This window comes from Eutrigla gurnardus (assembly GCF_963514095.1).
Source record: "Eutrigla gurnardus genome assembly, chromosome: 15".
Classification (NCBI taxonomy): domain Eukaryota; kingdom Metazoa; phylum Chordata; class Actinopteri; order Perciformes; family Triglidae; genus Eutrigla; species Eutrigla gurnardus.
The window spans coordinates 12117136-12134031 of record NC_139938.1 but is presented as its reverse complement, the minus strand read 5'-3'; the positions used below and the strand labels follow the sequence as shown (position 1 = coordinate 12134031).

At 44.1% G+C, this 16896-nt stretch overlaps 2 protein-coding genes across 4 annotated transcripts in view; both read right to left on the bottom strand.

Annotated features, from left to right (window-relative positions):
- Positions 1-23: 23 nt before the first annotated feature.
- Positions 24-5158, bottom strand: micu2 (mitochondrial calcium uptake 2). 2 transcript variants are annotated; one of them, XR_014598394.1, is made up of 13 exons: positions 4928-5158; positions 4630-4759; positions 4374-4405; positions 4208-4283; positions 3781-3828; positions 3398-3480; positions 2612-2665; positions 2430-2527; positions 1457-1628; positions 1272-1380; positions 1026-1183; positions 418-798; positions 24-358 (listed from the first exon to the last, which is right to left on the bottom strand). XR_014598394.1 is itself a non-coding variant. In XM_084028513.1 (12 exons), the coding sequence occupies exons 1-12, from the start codon at positions 5123-5125 to the stop codon at positions 700-702; spliced, it is 1257 nt and encodes a 418-aa protein (XP_083884639.1). In that variant the 5' UTR covers positions 5126-5158; the 3' UTR covers positions 24-699. The 2 variants fall into 2 exon arrangements, 1 of the variants encoding a protein (XP_083884639.1); XM_084028513.1 differs by having other exon boundaries at positions 24-798.
- Positions 5159-8176: 3018 nt separating this feature from the next.
- sptbn4a (spectrin, beta, non-erythrocytic 4a) overlaps positions 8177-16896 on the bottom strand; it is a 28064-nt gene continuing 19344 nt past the window's right edge. For both annotated transcript variants that reach the window (XM_084029874.1, XM_084029875.1), the window contains 9 exons: positions 16447-16585; positions 16251-16335; positions 15825-16036; positions 14071-15458; positions 13912-13972; positions 13385-13653; positions 11645-11815; positions 11355-11397; positions 8177-9960 (listed from right to left, as the gene is read on the bottom strand). In XM_084029874.1, coding sequence (XP_083886000.1) covers positions 9661-9960; positions 11355-11397; positions 11645-11815; positions 13385-13653; positions 13912-13972; positions 14071-15458; positions 15825-16036; positions 16251-16335; positions 16447-16585 — 2668 coding nt within the window. In that variant the 3' untranslated portion in view covers positions 8177-9660. The remainder of the gene's footprint in view (positions 9961-11354; positions 11398-11644; positions 11816-13384; positions 13654-13911; positions 13973-14070; positions 15459-15824; positions 16037-16250; positions 16336-16446; positions 16586-16896) is intronic.

Sequence of the window (16896 nt, the reverse complement as noted above, 5' to 3'; positions counted from 1 at the left end):
CTTTATTTGATAAAACCCCACAACGGTTAATGTAGAAGCCCTTGAAAATGCATCGTTATCCACTGAAGTGGCATCAGCTTTTCAAAGCGCTGGTGAGTTCAAGAGTGCAAAAGTGATTATAAAATCCATGACTTGATTAAGCACACGGCAACAAACCATAACAAAATATTGTAAACACCACAACCAGAGCTCTTTAATATCAGACAATAGTGTCGATTTGTAAACGTGTAGGAGACATAGTGGTGTAAATCCTCTTTCTTGTAGACACGATGTGAAAAATCCTGTACAAAATTACAATTCACGGTAATATCCCCATAATGATCAAATAATGCTAATAACATAATATCACTAAATATCCCTTTACAATTAGTTAACAGTTTTATTGCCTCACAGATGACATCTTTTTTAGTGAAAAACGATGTTAAATAATCTCATAAATCATAAGGTCTCCCTGCATAAGTGTGTATTTTGGTAACTTATACTTTTTTAATCAGGCTCTATTTTTCACATCTACCATGATATGAAGCTAGACAGCTTTATCAAATCACCCGTGATGATATTAACGAGGATCACGATAATGAATCATCCCATCTCTAGTTTCATGACATTGTTCACGCCACATATTTGATTATAGGACACCAAGGTGAGCAGTGGTACAAGTGATCGCCTTATCGGACGTCCTGAAAAGGTCACGGAAGCTCAGAAGGGACACCCGGGCCCCAGGGCCTCCTGAGCTGCTTTCAGGGTCTCCCGTTTGACACATTTCCAGTATCCAGAGAGGCCGTTCACATGCTGCACCTGAGGGCGGGACAGAGTTTATCACAGCGACAGCACTGCAACGAGAGGCTTCAAAACCGTAGTCACGTCATGATGACTACGTCCACTTCTAATGTACATCAATGATATTTACCAACAGAAGATCTGACTGTAACTCTCTGCAAGAAAGCAAGTGAGCCCAAATATGTTGAACTATCACTTTAGATGGACATATTTGTAGCTATATATAAATAGGTGGACGGACTAACCTTCAGACCTCGCAGTACTCGGTCTTTCATCACACCCATGAACTCCTTATGGCTCAGGCAGTTGTCTCCATCCATATCAAACAGCTTGAACACAGTATCCAGCACGTTCTCCGACAGGTCGTGGCCTGTGGCGATCCTCACCGCTCGTTTGAACTGGGCTGCAATGAGCAGAAGTGAGAACGTGGTCATCTACTGCATCTGAAGAGATAAACTCTGCACACAGTCACATCAACAGAGAGGCGTTACCCATTCCAACAGGACGGTTGGTTCCGGTCACCAGTTTCATCGAGAAGGCGAAATCCTCCAGGTTGTTGGTGAAGAGACAGAAGGCTTTGAACTCGTTGAACGTGATGCTCTGCAAGACAAACCTTCAGTTCACACGGACGCGTCGCTGACAGCACGCCATATTGTTGAGGGGGAAGTTCTTTCACCTGGCCAGCAGGGATCCTCTTCCTCATGTTTTCCCAGTAGATTTCGTTGTCTTCTTCGTTGGTGTAGTGCAGCAGCCACTCTGCAAAGTCCTCTCTCCGCATGGTGTCCATACCTTTGGAGAACTGCAGGAACTCCATCTCCTGGACTTCAGCCTGCAGGTCCTCCATGAACCTGGGGGACAGAACATCTCTCCTGGTAATGTGATGCTTTATGAACCACGAATCTGCAGACAGAACGCTCACAACAACACCCCGTAGTCCCTTAAAGTGGAGCTGAAATGAGAAATGCCCTTTTCAGAGCACTTCCCCTGTGATATTCTTCACATATTTAACAATATGCCAAAAAGAAGAAGAAGAAAAAAAAGATTTCTTTGCATTTATACAATATATCAAAATCCAATGGTTTTTCTTCCTGAAAAACAAAATCCATCTTGGGCTTACATCAGTTCGTACCAACAAATTTCACCCAATAAGATCATGACATCCATCCACCAATCAGAGCGAGAGAAGGTCGTGAGCTAGATTTCTCGTCACCATACAGAAGACAGATACTCTGGAAATCAAGTTTCAGCTCCATTTTAAAAGAGACCAGACCAACAAAAAAATAAGAAATTCAGTCTTCACAAAGAAGTCCAATTTTGTATAAAAACGTCTAAATGAGATCTCAATGAATCCCAAGGTTTGGTCCGATTAAACCCTTGACATTTCACTGCCTTGTAGGTTGAACCACCTGAAACATGTTGGCTGCAGTAACTCTAGAAAGCATGGAAGGTGAAACCGTCATTGTCACTACCATTAGGAACATTCAGTAACACCATGACGTGTTTCAGAGTGATGGTGTGTGTCTGCTGTCTCAAACATTTGTCCTACTAAGCATCTGTAATGCAATCATAATACAATATGCAATCATGTGCAGGCAGATACTGCAGGATTTATCTGGTGCATGCGGTCGTGATCAGGTCGCGGTCCTTACCTGCGGAACTCCCGATACTGCAGCTTGTTTTCTCCCTTCTGCCCGAAGAAGTAGGCCTGCAGAGTTGTGTTCACACTTTCCTCTTCTTCCACCGGTTTCTGTAAATCATGTTTGGTTCTAATTAAAACCGACGCTACGGCACTAGTGAAGTGGACAGTGACGAGGTCATAATGAAAACTCACCTCTGTGCCCTCCTTGGGAACTCTTTTTTTACTTTTTCCTATGATTCTCTTCAGCTTCAAAAGGAGAAAAACAAATGATGTTAACTTTTAAAGTGCCAGTGAAACAGCACTAGTGAACAGTTACAAGAGGGAATCTAATCCTGAGCATTGATTGGACCACTAAAAAGTGGGGAATATATATTAAAACAGATTTTTTTAAATGTTATTTCAACTCGACTTTAACCAGAGAAATTAAAAAAAAAATAAAATGTAATGAAACATTTCTCTTCAATGAACCATCATAAGAAATGAACATCATCTCAGTCAACAGACACTGGGGCAGATGACAAGCCATGCACCTCTTCTCTCATATTGAATGCTTGTGCACCAAGTCACAACATGAAAATAGGACACATGGTGCACAGCGTGCCAACATGCAGTCTACCAGCCTCGGCTGGATCTACACTCAGCACACAGAGGTCAAGTCTGCTTGGAACGGACGCAAAAATGTCGAGTGACTTTAAATAAATGAACTAAACTGAGGGGCTGACTCAGGCTGCAGAGATGCAAACACATGACGGATGAAAACCAGACGAGAGTAGCGAGCCAGGGCGGCTCTGCCTCACCTTCACGTGGAGCCGTGGTCCAAACTTACAACTGTGGCAGCATCAGAGCTTGAGGCAGCATTAAAGAGGTGGCGACATTTCACATTTAAATACAACAGAATCACAATCGTCTCTGTGCAATGTGTCCTCCAGTGAATACAATGCTGACATGTAGAATCCTGATATACATCAGAGGTCTTACCTTGAGAAACTCCTTTTTGTCCACATGCTCATTGCCGTCAACATCGAGCATTTTGAAAGCGATATGAAATCCTGTAAGCGGCTCTGCAACAGTAATGCACCGTCAGTTACGTGAACACTGGAGAGAAGCCCACATGAAGCCGTGCAGTTGGTCAGTAGGGCACAGTAGCAGGAACAGTGTTGTTAGACAAAAAACACACAAATCAGGTCAACAGCTGCTCCGCTGAAATGTGCAGGTGTGAAAAACTACCCAGAAACACCTGAGCCCAAATAATGCAGAGTCACAAAATCACAGGCAAATCCATTCAATGCAATATCACAGAGTGGGGGAAGACCGCACTTCCTACTTGTAAGGGCTCAGACAAGGATTGAGATGCGACTTACTGGTCAGGATCGTCAGCAGGAACAGATACTCTGTGTAGGATATCAAACCTGCAAGACACAAAGAGATGTAGCTGAATTTATCCAGGAAAAAGCTGGACCGAGTCGTTTATAAAATGTTATGCAGGGTCCAAAATGCAAAGGTCACTTTTGTTAGTGCTATTAATGTGTAGATGGTTTATGTGTAATTGTCATTTCTGAGCTGAGTGACTCCAGCTGTGTTTATGCCAGTGTCCTGTTGAACCGTGTGGCTATGAGGGAGCGCACTCTGCTGGTCTAACTATGTAATGACACCATTTCTGAATCATTCCAGTTACTATTATATTGTATCCTTCAAAAAATGCTGTTTATTATCTACACGTATCAGCCAGCCTATGCTCCAGCGGCAGGCTAATATCAGATTAAATGGGGCTCCAGACTGAAGACTTACCATCGTCTCCAATGTTCCTGAACAGTTCGCTACCGGCCCGAGCTTTGGAGGCAACCCTCAACATTTGGTCAACGTTCTGCAAAGACACCAACCAGAAGAAACAGATGTTGTCCACATGTGCAGCCAGAAACCGACTTATTTACACAATGTGATGAGGTAAGCATACTTGTGTTGTTAACAGCCTCTTCTGCAGCTTGCCTACATGAGAAGGAAACAGGAGAGATTTGTTAATAAGACAAAAATATTTGATAACTTAATAAATAACAGCTTTTTTTTCCATGCATCTGAATTTCTGCAGGGTTCTCATCTCCTGCAGTTCACTGGAAATAACATAGCGACATCTTTTAATGTCTGCTTTGCACATCAGCAGCCAGAAATGTAAAGAACAATGGGCAACCCGCAGTTGACTGCACAGAGCTTACGGTCCACGTTCTCCAGCATGACAGAATACAGGAAGTCCCTCGGGGTCATGTAGGGCTCCTGGTCGTAGACCACGGAGGCGAACTGGATGAAACGCATCTTCCTGGCAGACATCTCCGGAGCGGCAGCTTCCTGGAACAAACACCAAGTCTCAGAAAGACGCGGTCCTGGTCGACAGCTGCTGCTAGTGTTCACCAATGTGTCCATGTTAGAAGTATATCAGTTTATAGTCAAACAAACATGGGGGTCACGTGTGTCTGTTTGAAAAACAAAACTAGTTCTAGACGTGTAGTTACTCACTCCAGGAACCTCGGCGTGAACGGCGAAGGGCAGGGTCCTGTTGTCGGCATGGTATCGGTAATAGCAGAGCAGACCGGTCCCGATAAGAGACCCCACAACACCGGGTCCGACAGCACGACGCACCGCCGGACTCCTCAGAAGCCGAGGGCTCCTCCAAACATTCCTCAACAGGGAGGCGAGCCTTCCCCAGCGGGCCATTTTCAGGAAGCTTTTCGTCTTCTTCTGCTGCTGCTTCTTCTGGTGTTTTATGGCGGCTGCGAACAACGTATGACCGCCACCAGCTGGTATGGAGGGTGAATCATGTTTCTAATTATTATTCCCTAATTATAGCAATAAATATGATGAAAAGATAAAGCACGTAATAAAGGAATACAAATGTAAATAAATGAATATATGGTATACGCTCATCAACTGTGGGCAGAGCCCAGGACATGTGATGCCCTCAGTCAACACCAGGGGGCAACCTCCGGTCCTGAAAAGGGCTGGCCAGCAGGGGGCGACTCCTCTGTATGAACATAGGTCAATGAGAAAATTACCCACTTCTCACTAGATTTATGACCTCAGTAAACATGAGTTTATGGTCTCAATCTCTAGTTTGTACCCAGCGTCTTCTCAACATGCCTGACAAACCAGCGACTCGGCAGATATTTTGCTAATGTGATAATTGGTGACATCACCACTTTACAGAAGAAAAGGCAAGATGAGAATTGGGGTCTTTGAAGCAGTTCAGGAGCTGTTTCTGTGGAGGAGAGGACTTTAGGCTTTGAGACTTTTATATGAAGCAAAAAAATGATGAACACACTAAAGGAAAGAGAGAACGTAGAAAAGCATAATAGGTCCTCTTCAAACGTTTAATTTATTCATTGCTATCGGTATGTTACGAGGATTTCAAGTAATATAACAGAGAGTGTTTCTGCAAAAAGGTTTGGGGGAGCTGCGGAGGTCACATGACAAAGCACGTTGTCTGATGGTTTCATGGCTGTAGTTGCAGCACCACAGCATAAACTGTTGTTATATCATGCACTTTTGATCCAATAAATCACATAATTCATCTGCGGAATTTTAAGATTTGTCTCAGTTTTCAAACAATATCTTACTCAGAATAACTCACATATTCCCTGGCCATGCTACAAACCTACAGAGGGGAAAAAAGACAATGGCAATAAATAAGGGATGAACAGATTTTATGAGACAATACCATATTTCATATTTCCACAGACAGATATTGGCAGATGTTATTCAATTCAATAAACACATCATAGTTCAAATGTACATTCTGAAAACATACATCAAGTTGTGCAGATTTTGTGCAATACTGTATACATGTATGTTTTTTTTTGTTTTTTTAATCATAGAACAGACCCTGCATCACCACTACTGTCTTACACTGTGCACGGGGGCTTTGCTTTAGTGCAAAACAAAAGTCGCATGAACCCTTTTATTTTTACTCGGATCAATTATTCACACGTCCACTCACTTTTGATTTCAAACTGCGCGTACGTTTGCTCGCATGAGATTCAGCGTTTTCATGGGTTTGCTATAAGAAAGCCATAGGTACAGCGTAAAAATGTTTGCGTTGTGCCAGTTACTGTATGTACAGGAGCAAGCGGGACAGATCTGAAGCATTTAAGAGAACCCTTTGACATGGACACAGTTTGGAAAATACCAGCCCTTCAGTTGAGATCCACCCTTGAGTCAATCCTGGGTAGCGTCAGTATGAAGGCTAGTTGCTCTCCAGAGTGAACACACAACACACAACCCTCTGATATTCCTAAAAACAGACTATTTAGAGAATCCGTTGAGTGTGTTTGCATGTCATCACGTCTGCGTGTTGCTCTTCTATCTTACGTCTGACTTCCTAGATGGGTTCCACAAGGTTGGAAGCACCGAGGCTTTAGACACGGATGTGGTCGAGTACAGTCGATGTTAATCAGTGCTGCTGCTGCCTCGCCATGATGTGTCTAATCAGCTTCACAGACACGGAGGGCTGCAGTAAAGGTTCATTATCAGTTTTAAGAATGTGTGTGTGTGTGTGTGTGTGTGTGTGTGTGTTTGACCAGCATGTGTATCCACATCAAATTGCACGTCAAGTTTGCATCAGCAGGTTTGGAGGTTTATTTCATGTCATAGCAGCAGGTTGTAATGTAAAGTAACCACGACATACACACTCGTAAGACCATCAATGAAGGAAACAAAGTTTGCACAATATTTTTTTTTTTTCTTCAGTCATGGTTAATGCTGCCTATTTAACTTTGACTGTCACTGTTATAACATATTGGGAGAAAAAAAAAAATCCCCCCCATTGGGTTTTCATAAAAGTGATGGGAAGCAAACAGTTTACAGCGCTCGTGGTGACGCAGGCTAAATATCTGCCATGAGCAATGGACGATTACAGCTACACGAAAAATACTACAGCTCCTATTCTCAATGATAAAAAAGATGTATTGCAATGTTATTCATGTTTCAACAAACCAATCGTTTCCCATTCTGAACCCCTGTTTCAGCCAAATGCATGACATGGCACTTATGTAATAAACAACCGGTGAGTAAATGAAAGGGACATTCACACCCAGCGTCTCGGCTCCCGATCATACAATCCTCAAAGTCAGTGAATCCACACACGGCTGCATCTGAGATATACTTTGGGTGTTCTTATAGAAAGGAAGACTGTTAAGAAGTCATTGTGTTTTTTTGTTTTTTTTTAACACACACAAGTTTGATAGGATGGAAAATGGAAAAACACAGGAGGTGCGTTTGCAGAACACCGCTGCTTTAATGTGAGCACAATGTGTCAAAATGGCTACATTTTCCTGACATTAAGGAAACTTGTTGATGTAAAAATGATTGGCAAACATGACAAAGGACGAGTGGAGCGTTGCCTGTTCGTCGCTGCGATCGCAGCACACTGTACTTCAGTTTGATAATCAGATTCTCCACAGCAGCAGGTACTGAACTGCTCAGGATAGGCGACTAGTTCATGTCTGTAATATATAAATTTCGCACACTGACTAATCCATCAGCTGTTATTACAAGTTGTTATCGGGGCAACTCCTGAATCTCATATGAATAAATATATAGGCTTATAAAAATACAACAAGCATACCTACAGTATGTCCTGCTGCTCTTCCCTGGTTTCACACAACTAGATACTGGTGTACTAATATACACTATAGGCTATTTAATAGTGGCTCCTAATTTGCATATTTTTCATTATAATGTAATAAACATTAATATATTTGAGTGATGGTCTTTATTCGTGGATTAATACAAATGTTTTAATTTTACCCATTTCAGTTCAGAGTATTGGTTTATTGGAGCACAGGTTTTATTGGTATACATACAAAGATAGGTATATACAATGCATGACTTGGATCATGTTTTACATTTAACTTGCCTTTTTGACGGAGAGATTTCCAATCAGTTTGAACTTGAAATGATAGACACAGGGTCACTCTCAGTGCGCTACTTCAGGGTTTTTACAGTTTTGGGCACCACGAAGTCAGTGGAGACTGAACATTTCACAGCGGAAATCAATACATTCTGTGGGAAATCAACTGAAGTAATACAGTACAAACAGCAGGGGGGCCATTTGGCTTCTTAATTCATGTTACAGATCAAAGAGTAGTCCCTTCCTTCTCATGCTTACTGTGGTTAGAACTTTGTCAAACTTACCTCTGGATTTTCAGAAGTGGACCATGATCGTAAAATAAATTTCCCACCCGCTCACATTAAATTATTGCAATTCCAATACTGCCCAACGTATTATAAGAACATAAAAAAAGAAAATAAAGGCAAGTTCAACAGGTGCACTAATAGACTTTTTCATGCAATGTTCAGATTTTTGTCATGTATACAAAGGCATTGTGTCACACAGGCTTAGTATTACTTTGAGCATTGCCACTTTTGAACACACCTTGGATTAGAATTTGATGGAAAGCTCTTTTCTTGACATGGATCATTTGTGGACAAACAACGAACATAAAAAAGTAAATAAAAACTGAAGAGAAACTGCAGAACTGTGTATTCATCGACACCAATGAAGTCAGGTGGGTCACACCAGCATTCCGTTATATTAACATGATTCAAAGCGAGCCGTGTGATGGGATTAAATGTTGTTATGATTAGTATACAGATGTGTCAAGTGTCTAAGGTGCACGACTGCCTGGAGTAAGCTTTATGTGGTTGTGACAAATCATAGAGTTCACATTTGCAATTATTTCCTTTTTCTCCTTTTCTCTCTTCAACAATGAGAAGAAATAAAAAAGTATATTGCTTCAAAAAACTTTTTTTCCCCTTATTTTTTTTTTTTTTTTTTTTTTGATATTGTGAAACATTTCATTCACCGCTTCTCAGGTTTGTCTAGCTAGACAGAGCATTACATTTTCAGTCAAAGATACATACAGAAAGATGCTGTGAATCCAAGAGGTTAAACGATCAACGATGGGACGTGACGGTGACTAATTCCTGGGACCACTTGTTGGAGTCTGTCTGTCTGTCTGTCTGGGCCAACCTCCTATTTACCAGCAGGTGGCACAATGCAAGCACTGATGTATTGCCTGGGTGAAGGGGAGGGGCTGAGAGATTAGTCAGTCGAGGACCGATGGCCTCAGTGTGTTCCAGCTCTGTGACTGAGGATCTGCAAACCTAGCTGCACATGCTCTCCATCCATCCCTCCCTCCCACCGCCTCCTACGCCTTTTGTCAGTGAGTAATGTTGAAACACAAAGGGGCTCCTCATTTGCTCTTTCCAGACGTGCTGGAGCCCCCTGCCCCGCCCTCCATTTTGTCGGCAATTTCGGACGTATCTAACTTCTCAGAGCCATCCCCTTTCTCTGACCTCTCCTTCTCAGACCTCTCCTCCCCTTCGGCGAGCTCGGACCTCTCTGACCTGGCATCTGCGTCCCCCTCCGACTTCTCCTTCCTCTCCGAGTGGTCGGGGTCCATGGACGAGGTCCCGGGCTTGTCCCACTTCCCCATGGCCTCGTACTCATCTATACAGGTGGTGATGTTTGAAGTCCAAGCCTTCAGGTCCTCCTACAGACGGCAGCAAAATGACACATCTTGTAATCTTTTATTTTGCGTGTTTTACATATTGTGTTTTGGGATTTACATCATTTCAGATTCAAGATTTTAAGAGACAAGAAACCAAGTCAAGTGTGAATCTACTTATAGACGAGTAACTCGTTCTCCCAGCCAAAGCATCCAATAATCATCTTGGTCAGTTCTCGTTGGCCGCTGATCCTAGACTGTATATAAGAAGTGGACGTAGTCATGGTGATGTCACCTATTGGTTACTGGACTGCAGTTCTAAAGCCTCGAGGTTGGCATTATGGCCTTCACCATCTTAGATTTTGGCTCTTGCAACTAGTAGAGGAAGTGACCATATTTGGACTGCGGGGGAGCGACGGGTGGATCTGATGAACACAAGCAGCAGAGCGGCACCCTGAGCACCTACTTTATTGGATCTGGATCCATCAGGATTCGGGTGTGAAGATGTAATCTTAGTAGCTAACTGCATTGGTAGCGTGGTAGCGACCTGTCAATCAGCAGGTAAGCCCCGCCCCCTAAAGCATCCCCTGCTTTCTGGTCTGTTGGACTCTAAATGGACCATGATGTAATAAGACTTGAAACTAGAGATTGAGACCATAAACTCATGTTTACAATGTTTACTGAATCTAGTGAGATGTAGGGTCATTTTCTCATAGACTTCCATACAGAGACTTTAGACTTCTTTTACAACCTGAGGAGTGTGTGTTTTTGACGCTGCATTATGGGTAGAGCAACAGACCTGGTTTAAAGAGAGATAGTCTACACAGGGAGGGAGGGGAGGTGGATGGTCAAACAAACACAGGACTTCCAGGAGACTGCTGTTAATGTCCTGTGTCAAACTGGTCAATTAAAGGTTGAGTGTTTCTTCAGAAACACTTTCTATTGTATTACTTGAAATCCTCGTAACATACCGATAGTAATGAATAAATGAAATGCGCTAGCATAAAATCTGTGGCCAGGCAAAATGTGTTTTTACAAATACTCTGTTGTCTAAGCCTGTGATCTTTATATTGAAAAGACAATATCCAACAAGCACATTTTGACACGTGATGAAGTGGCCTTGAATGCCCCACTGATGACCAGCTAGCTGACCTCCAGCCTGCTATGCTAATCACTCAAACTGACTCATTCGGTGTATCTGGGACTTCACAACATACAGAGCTTCATTTAGTGGTTATTTCAGCCATGACGGAGGCAACCTAGTTAGTGTCTACACGGAGGTAAGCCCCGCCTCCTCTCTGGTGCATGAGGCAACCGTCTCTTTGTATTTGGTGTGAACCCAATATTATGCCGCACACAGAAGTTTTAGAGTAAGGGAAGTGGATTTTGTCCCAGTGTCCTCTCCTGTTAAACTATAGACTCAAATATAAATGTCTTACCTCATCTTTTGCATGGAATGCAAAGTTGTTTCCATCATTCATTCTGTTGCAGAAAAAATCAACAGCAGTTGTCAGTGTCTCAATGTCTTTTATATGTCTAACGAATATTAATAACATTTCACTTGGTTAATATTCTGTGATTTCTGTTTCTCTCTTGAATCTGATGAAATAGGCTATAATTTCTTACTTCAAATGTAAAGCAACATAACAATTGAAAATCATTCAGTAAAATCACAATTTAAAGTCACAAATTCTGCCATTAAAATGTGCCACAGAAGAAGACGTCTTACTGAAGGATGAAGACATTTTTCTTCTTCTTGTATCCCATTGAAGGATCGAATGAGCAGCTACTAAGTTCTACAGGAGGCTCCTCGTTGAACGTTGTGGTGTGGTTCCTCGCATCCTTGTAGAAGGTCAGCTGTCCCTCTTTCAGCACACAGTATACGTTCGTCCAGGACTTGCTGTAAAATTAAAATGACACATTAAGCAGATAGCAATACATGTGATATAACTTGGGCCAGTTACATGTAACCTTTTTTTGAAAAACAAATATGTATTTAGTGACAGATGGACAAACAACACCAAACAAGGACATTCTGTCTTTAAAGAAAGACACATTCACTACAAAGGTACAAAAAACCCTGAAACATTCAGAATTTATTTAAGACTAATTAGATTAGAATTAGATCGGCCTCCTTAGTTACTGTCGCCATGAGTGTCACACTTTCTATCCTGCACGGCACACAGCAGTTGACAATGATCGTGGTATCAGGTTTACCATTTAAGTTCCTCATATTCTAATAAACAATGGCTGTGTCCCAATTCAGCGGCTGCTTCCTTCTTTGGCTTCATCTGAAGACCAAACTGACGGTGAAACAAGTCTGTCCCTTTTCAGCAGGTCAGTATCAGTATCATGTTCCCTCGGGTGCATGTGTGACCTGTCCCAGGGGACAGGAAAAGACAGGCCCAGTTCTACCGAGGTGCAAATATATGCATTGCACCCTCACTTTAATATTTTGCACCCTCAGTTGACATTTGAATAATAAATGCCAAGTGCAAGGTGGTAGGTTCAGGGACCGTGTGAGCGTCTCCATGCATGCTCACCTTCTGCTCATGTATGTGCAGCAGCATGACGGGTGCCACGGCTGAGTGAACCTGACTATGGATCATAGTCAGGTGTGGTCATTATTAAATATTCTCTCAGCCAATCACATCACTGTTCTGATCGATGGGAAAGGGGCTACGAGTTGCCCTGGTAAGCAGGTGTCTCCTCCGTAAACAAGCGGGCTTGAACCGACCGGTCTGATGTGTGTAGCGGTCCGTATGGTTCTACAGTAGCAGCCTGGTTTGTAATGACGGTAAACGCAGTGAAGGCCCGCGTGAAGGAGAAGCTTTTCTTACCACATAAAGCAGCTGTGGACAGCAGATACTGTAAGAATCAACCACATTCCCTCACAGATCAATGCAGAATGATCCCATACAATTCAGGCCAGAGCTACTAATGTCAGCCTAAACTCAGCTTCCAGGATCGACCTCCACACTGAGAGCAAATACTACACAGGATGTGTTAGTCATGACTATGGCTATTTTTTGATGTAGGTACTGTAGTAAATAATGTCCACCCTGACAGTTTATTCTCAATTGTAAACTAATTAGCTGGTCATGCTAACATTTGCATCTTATCTTAGAGCTGATAAACATATTGTCTTATCCATTCCTTACACTTTTGCTCTCACGCTTTTGGCTTTGGAAAGGTTTAAAAAGACACCACCTCCTAACTCTTTAAATGCTCTTTATCACTCTAGTTAGTGGCCCGACTGGAGGAATCCAAAGCTTGTATGACGCAAGCTAACATCAGCTAGAACCAACCAATACCATGACATCCCACCTGTCTGTCCTGTTTCACTACGGAAGATAGATACTCTGGAAATTGTGTTTCAGCTTGACTTTAAAGTTCCTCAGCTTGGATTGGACATGAGCAGTTTAGCCAATGATGAATTGTCAGCTATGCTGTATGATTTTTATTGTACCTGTTTGGGCTTCTCTGCTGAGCTTCGAGGTCAGAGGTGGTGGCCTTTTTGCGGTAGAGGAAGCCTTCGTTTTGGGCAGTGTGTGAAGGCGGTTGAGGTGTCGTTGGGGCACCAGTAGCTGGAGCTGAGCGGGAACGTCGCGTCTCCTCAGGCTCTTTTGGACGGGGCCTTCTCCTCGGTTTGGGGCGGTCTCGGGCACGAGGACGTCCGTCAAAACGAGTCACGGGTGCTGAGAGGCTGCTTGTAGGGCGATAAGGCTCTCCTCGGGCCTGAGGAAGTAGAAACAAGAGAATGTGACACCAAAACAACACAAAACAAAGAAAAAGAGCATCCCCAACATCATATTTTTATAAATATAGCTATTATTAAAAATAAAGTTATTATAGTGGTGAGATACTTTAGCTGTGTCCTGATTTCGGCCGATGCAGCCTTCAGAGGACGCTGCCTTTGCGGACTACATCGGCTGGGCCCTGTGAAGACCGTGAACCGAGCTGATTTGATACAAAGTTGTATATAAGCTAACTCACATTTGCTGCCTCTCTCTCCTGGACTTGTTCTACGATTTCTGCCATGGTGGATCTCTTGTCCCTGCAACAGACAAGAGTCACCCAAACTGTGAACACAATCACTATAAAATCATTATGATCAAGATCATTTGAATTTCACGGCATGAATCATTCACACACCCTGAGCGTTTGTCGGACCCCTCCTTAACGGAGCCCTCCAGGTCACTCGAGTCCTGTCTCTGCAGCCGCTGCTTGTTGCTCCCCTCCTGTTCGCTGGACGACTGCCTCTCCAGGCGCCTCCGGTAGCGCTCCTGGCGCACAATCAGCGGCAACTCGTTCAGCCTGGCCTGGATCTCCTGTTCACTGGAGGTCTGCCTCCCCAGCTTGTATTCCCTCTCTCGCCTCAGATGGTCCATCTGAGGATCAGAGCGGCTGCCACGGGGATCCCTCTGGAGACGGCCGTGGAGGAGCTCCAGGCCTGACTCTGGCCCCACCATGTCTGCCATTGGGATGTCCCCAAACTGTTCCCTCTGCACTCTGCTGGCCTCTAGGAGGGGGTTTACAGCCTTGTGGATGTGGTTGATTCTGGGCTGCATGAAGTCCGCCTTCAGATGCTGCCATGCATATGCCATTTTAGGGTCCAAGATGCCGCCACTCTGCGCCAGGAAACCAGAACTTCCCAAACTTCCACTGCTGTAATGATTTTGTGCCAGAAAGCCTGAGCTACCCAATCCCCCACTGCTCTGATAATTCTGTGCTAGGTATCCAGTACTCACCACATTAGGCTGTTGGGCCAAATACCCAGAGCTCCCCATATTAGGCTGTTGGGCCAAATACCCAGAGCTCCCCATATTAGGCTGTTGGGCCAAATACCCAGAGCTCCCCATATTAGGCTGTTGGGCCAAATATCCTGTACTCCCTAAATTAGGCTGAGGTCCCAAGTATCCAGAACTTCCCATATTTTGTGGTTGAGCCAAATAGCCACAACTGCCCATATTCTGTTGAGGCAGGAAACCAGGGCTTCCCATACCTCCACTGCTTGGCTGCTGAGCTAGGTTACCTGAACTTCCTAACTTGCCACTGCCTTGATGGTTCTGCGCACTGCCCACACACCCAGTAGTCAGTCCGAAGTAGCCAGAGCTCTCTGCACTGCCAGCAGTTTGATGGTTTATCCCAAGGTAAGTCGAAGTGTCTGCTCCACCGCTGTGGGAGGTCAGCACAGAGAAACCGGAGTCACTTCCACCTCCGGCAGCCTGCTGGTTCATCCCAAGGTACGAGGAGCCCACCAACTTCCCGCTCAACTGCTGTTCCAAACCATGGTAGCCTGATCCATTAATAACTGGCTTGTAGCTGGAAAGGGTTGAGGTCAACCTGGGGGTCACATGGCTGGCACCCAGATCCAGACTGGTCTGTAGTGGTTTTGGTTCTACATGTGCCTGTACCGTCTGCCTCAAGAAAGATGAGGTAGCACTGGTTGAGGGAATGCTGGGAGTCAGACATGATAATGGGAACATCCTCCGGCTGGACAGTGGGGTTGTCTTCTTCTCCTCCTCTTTTTTCTTCTCAGCCTAAAGAGAGAGTAAACTACATAACTAACTGCACTACACAAACCCAGAAATCAAAGTTTGGATGGTCTCATAAAATGGGGATACAACAAGTTATTTGGAATGATTTACTCATTTCAAAATAGTTTATTTGATTGGATACTAAGCAATGTTGCATGAAATGAGATGGGGGGGCAGTGACCGAGGGTACAACACATGCAGTAAACGTCACGAGACGCATTACACCCGTAAACGATGCAAACTCATGGCATGCGTCCATGCTTGCTAAGCAAACACAACGTCCCAAGGTCACTTTTTTTCCCCCTGTAGCAGCATTAAATTGTGACTCCATCACAGACTGATTAAACATTTATCTACAGTCAAGCTTACTGCGGAAAGCTGGCGGAGAGAGCTGAAGCGTTCTTTCCAGGTTACAGCAGCCTTGCGAAAGGCCTCGTGGCGAAGGATGAGTTGCTCAACCTCGTCTGTTTGGGCCCGGGCCCCTCCTCCCTCCGGCTCCCTGGAGGTGATCAGCGGCTCCTTGGCCTTCAGCCAGGCTTCCGCCCTCACCGTCTCCTGGGCAAACTGGAAGTGATCCTGCTCTGGAAGCGACAGCAGACCGACGGTGTGGTTACCAGCACACCAAAGCACACTCCGGTTTAAATTATTGTGACGCTTATGATGTGTATCTTATCATTTCAGTCATGTTAGCGCAAACAAGAAGAAGCGCTTATACATGATTCATGAGAAAAAGAAAACATTTATAGCTGGAGCCCATTTGACATTTAACATGGTGTTGTCTAGTGAATTACTCACTGCGCTGTAACTTTTCCTGGTGTCTATCCCATTTCTCAACAAGATCCCTCTGCTTAGCCAGAAGACTGTCCAGCTTCTCTTGTATCTGTAGTGACAGACAAATGCAGTCACGACCACAACAATCAATTATTTGTGTGGTTATTCTTCTCTGGCGTGTGTGATAGTCAAATGTTGTTGTACTGTTTGTCAGCCTGACCTCCTCTGACGCAGGGTTGCCTGCAGCTATCAGGATCTTGCCCAGATCTGCACACTGCTGTATGGTCTTGCTGCGGCCGTCTACTTTGGCTTTCAGCTCCTGATGTTGTTTCATCATCACCTCCAGAGCTGTCACATCCCTGAGGAGGGAGAAAGCAGATTATTCAGATTAAATGAAGCGAAAAATTCCATCAGGGACTCCTTTTACCTGTGGAGTGTAAAATGTTAGCAACATACTTCAAAAGAATACTCCGGTGCAGAGGTCGTGCTTACAGAATATTGTGAAGATGGTCTTGGAGCTGGTTTGTGACCAACACTGGTGACAGCAACACATTCTCTGGCCATCTAAGAATGACGCGGATGGGTAAGACACTAAAAGCCTCTTGGGTTGGGATCAGACGCTGAGGGGCACTGCGTCGGTATTTAACGAGTTGGGCGTGAGAACGGTTGA

Excerpts from the sequence above, each read along its gene's own strand:
- micu2 (XM_084028513.1), bottom strand. The coding sequence starts at position 5,125 with ATGGCCCGCTGGGGAAGGCTCGCCTCCCTGTTGAGGAATGTTTGGAGG. Across the intron at positions 3,829-4,207 it reads CAGGAACATTGGAGACGATG|GTTTGATATCCTACACAGAG; the intron begins GTAAGTCTTCAG and ends TGTGTCTTGCAG. Across the intron at positions 2,528-2,611 it reads TTCCCAAGGAGGGCACAGAG|AAACCGGTGGAAGAAGAGGA; the intron begins GTGAGTTTTCAT and ends CATGATTTACAG.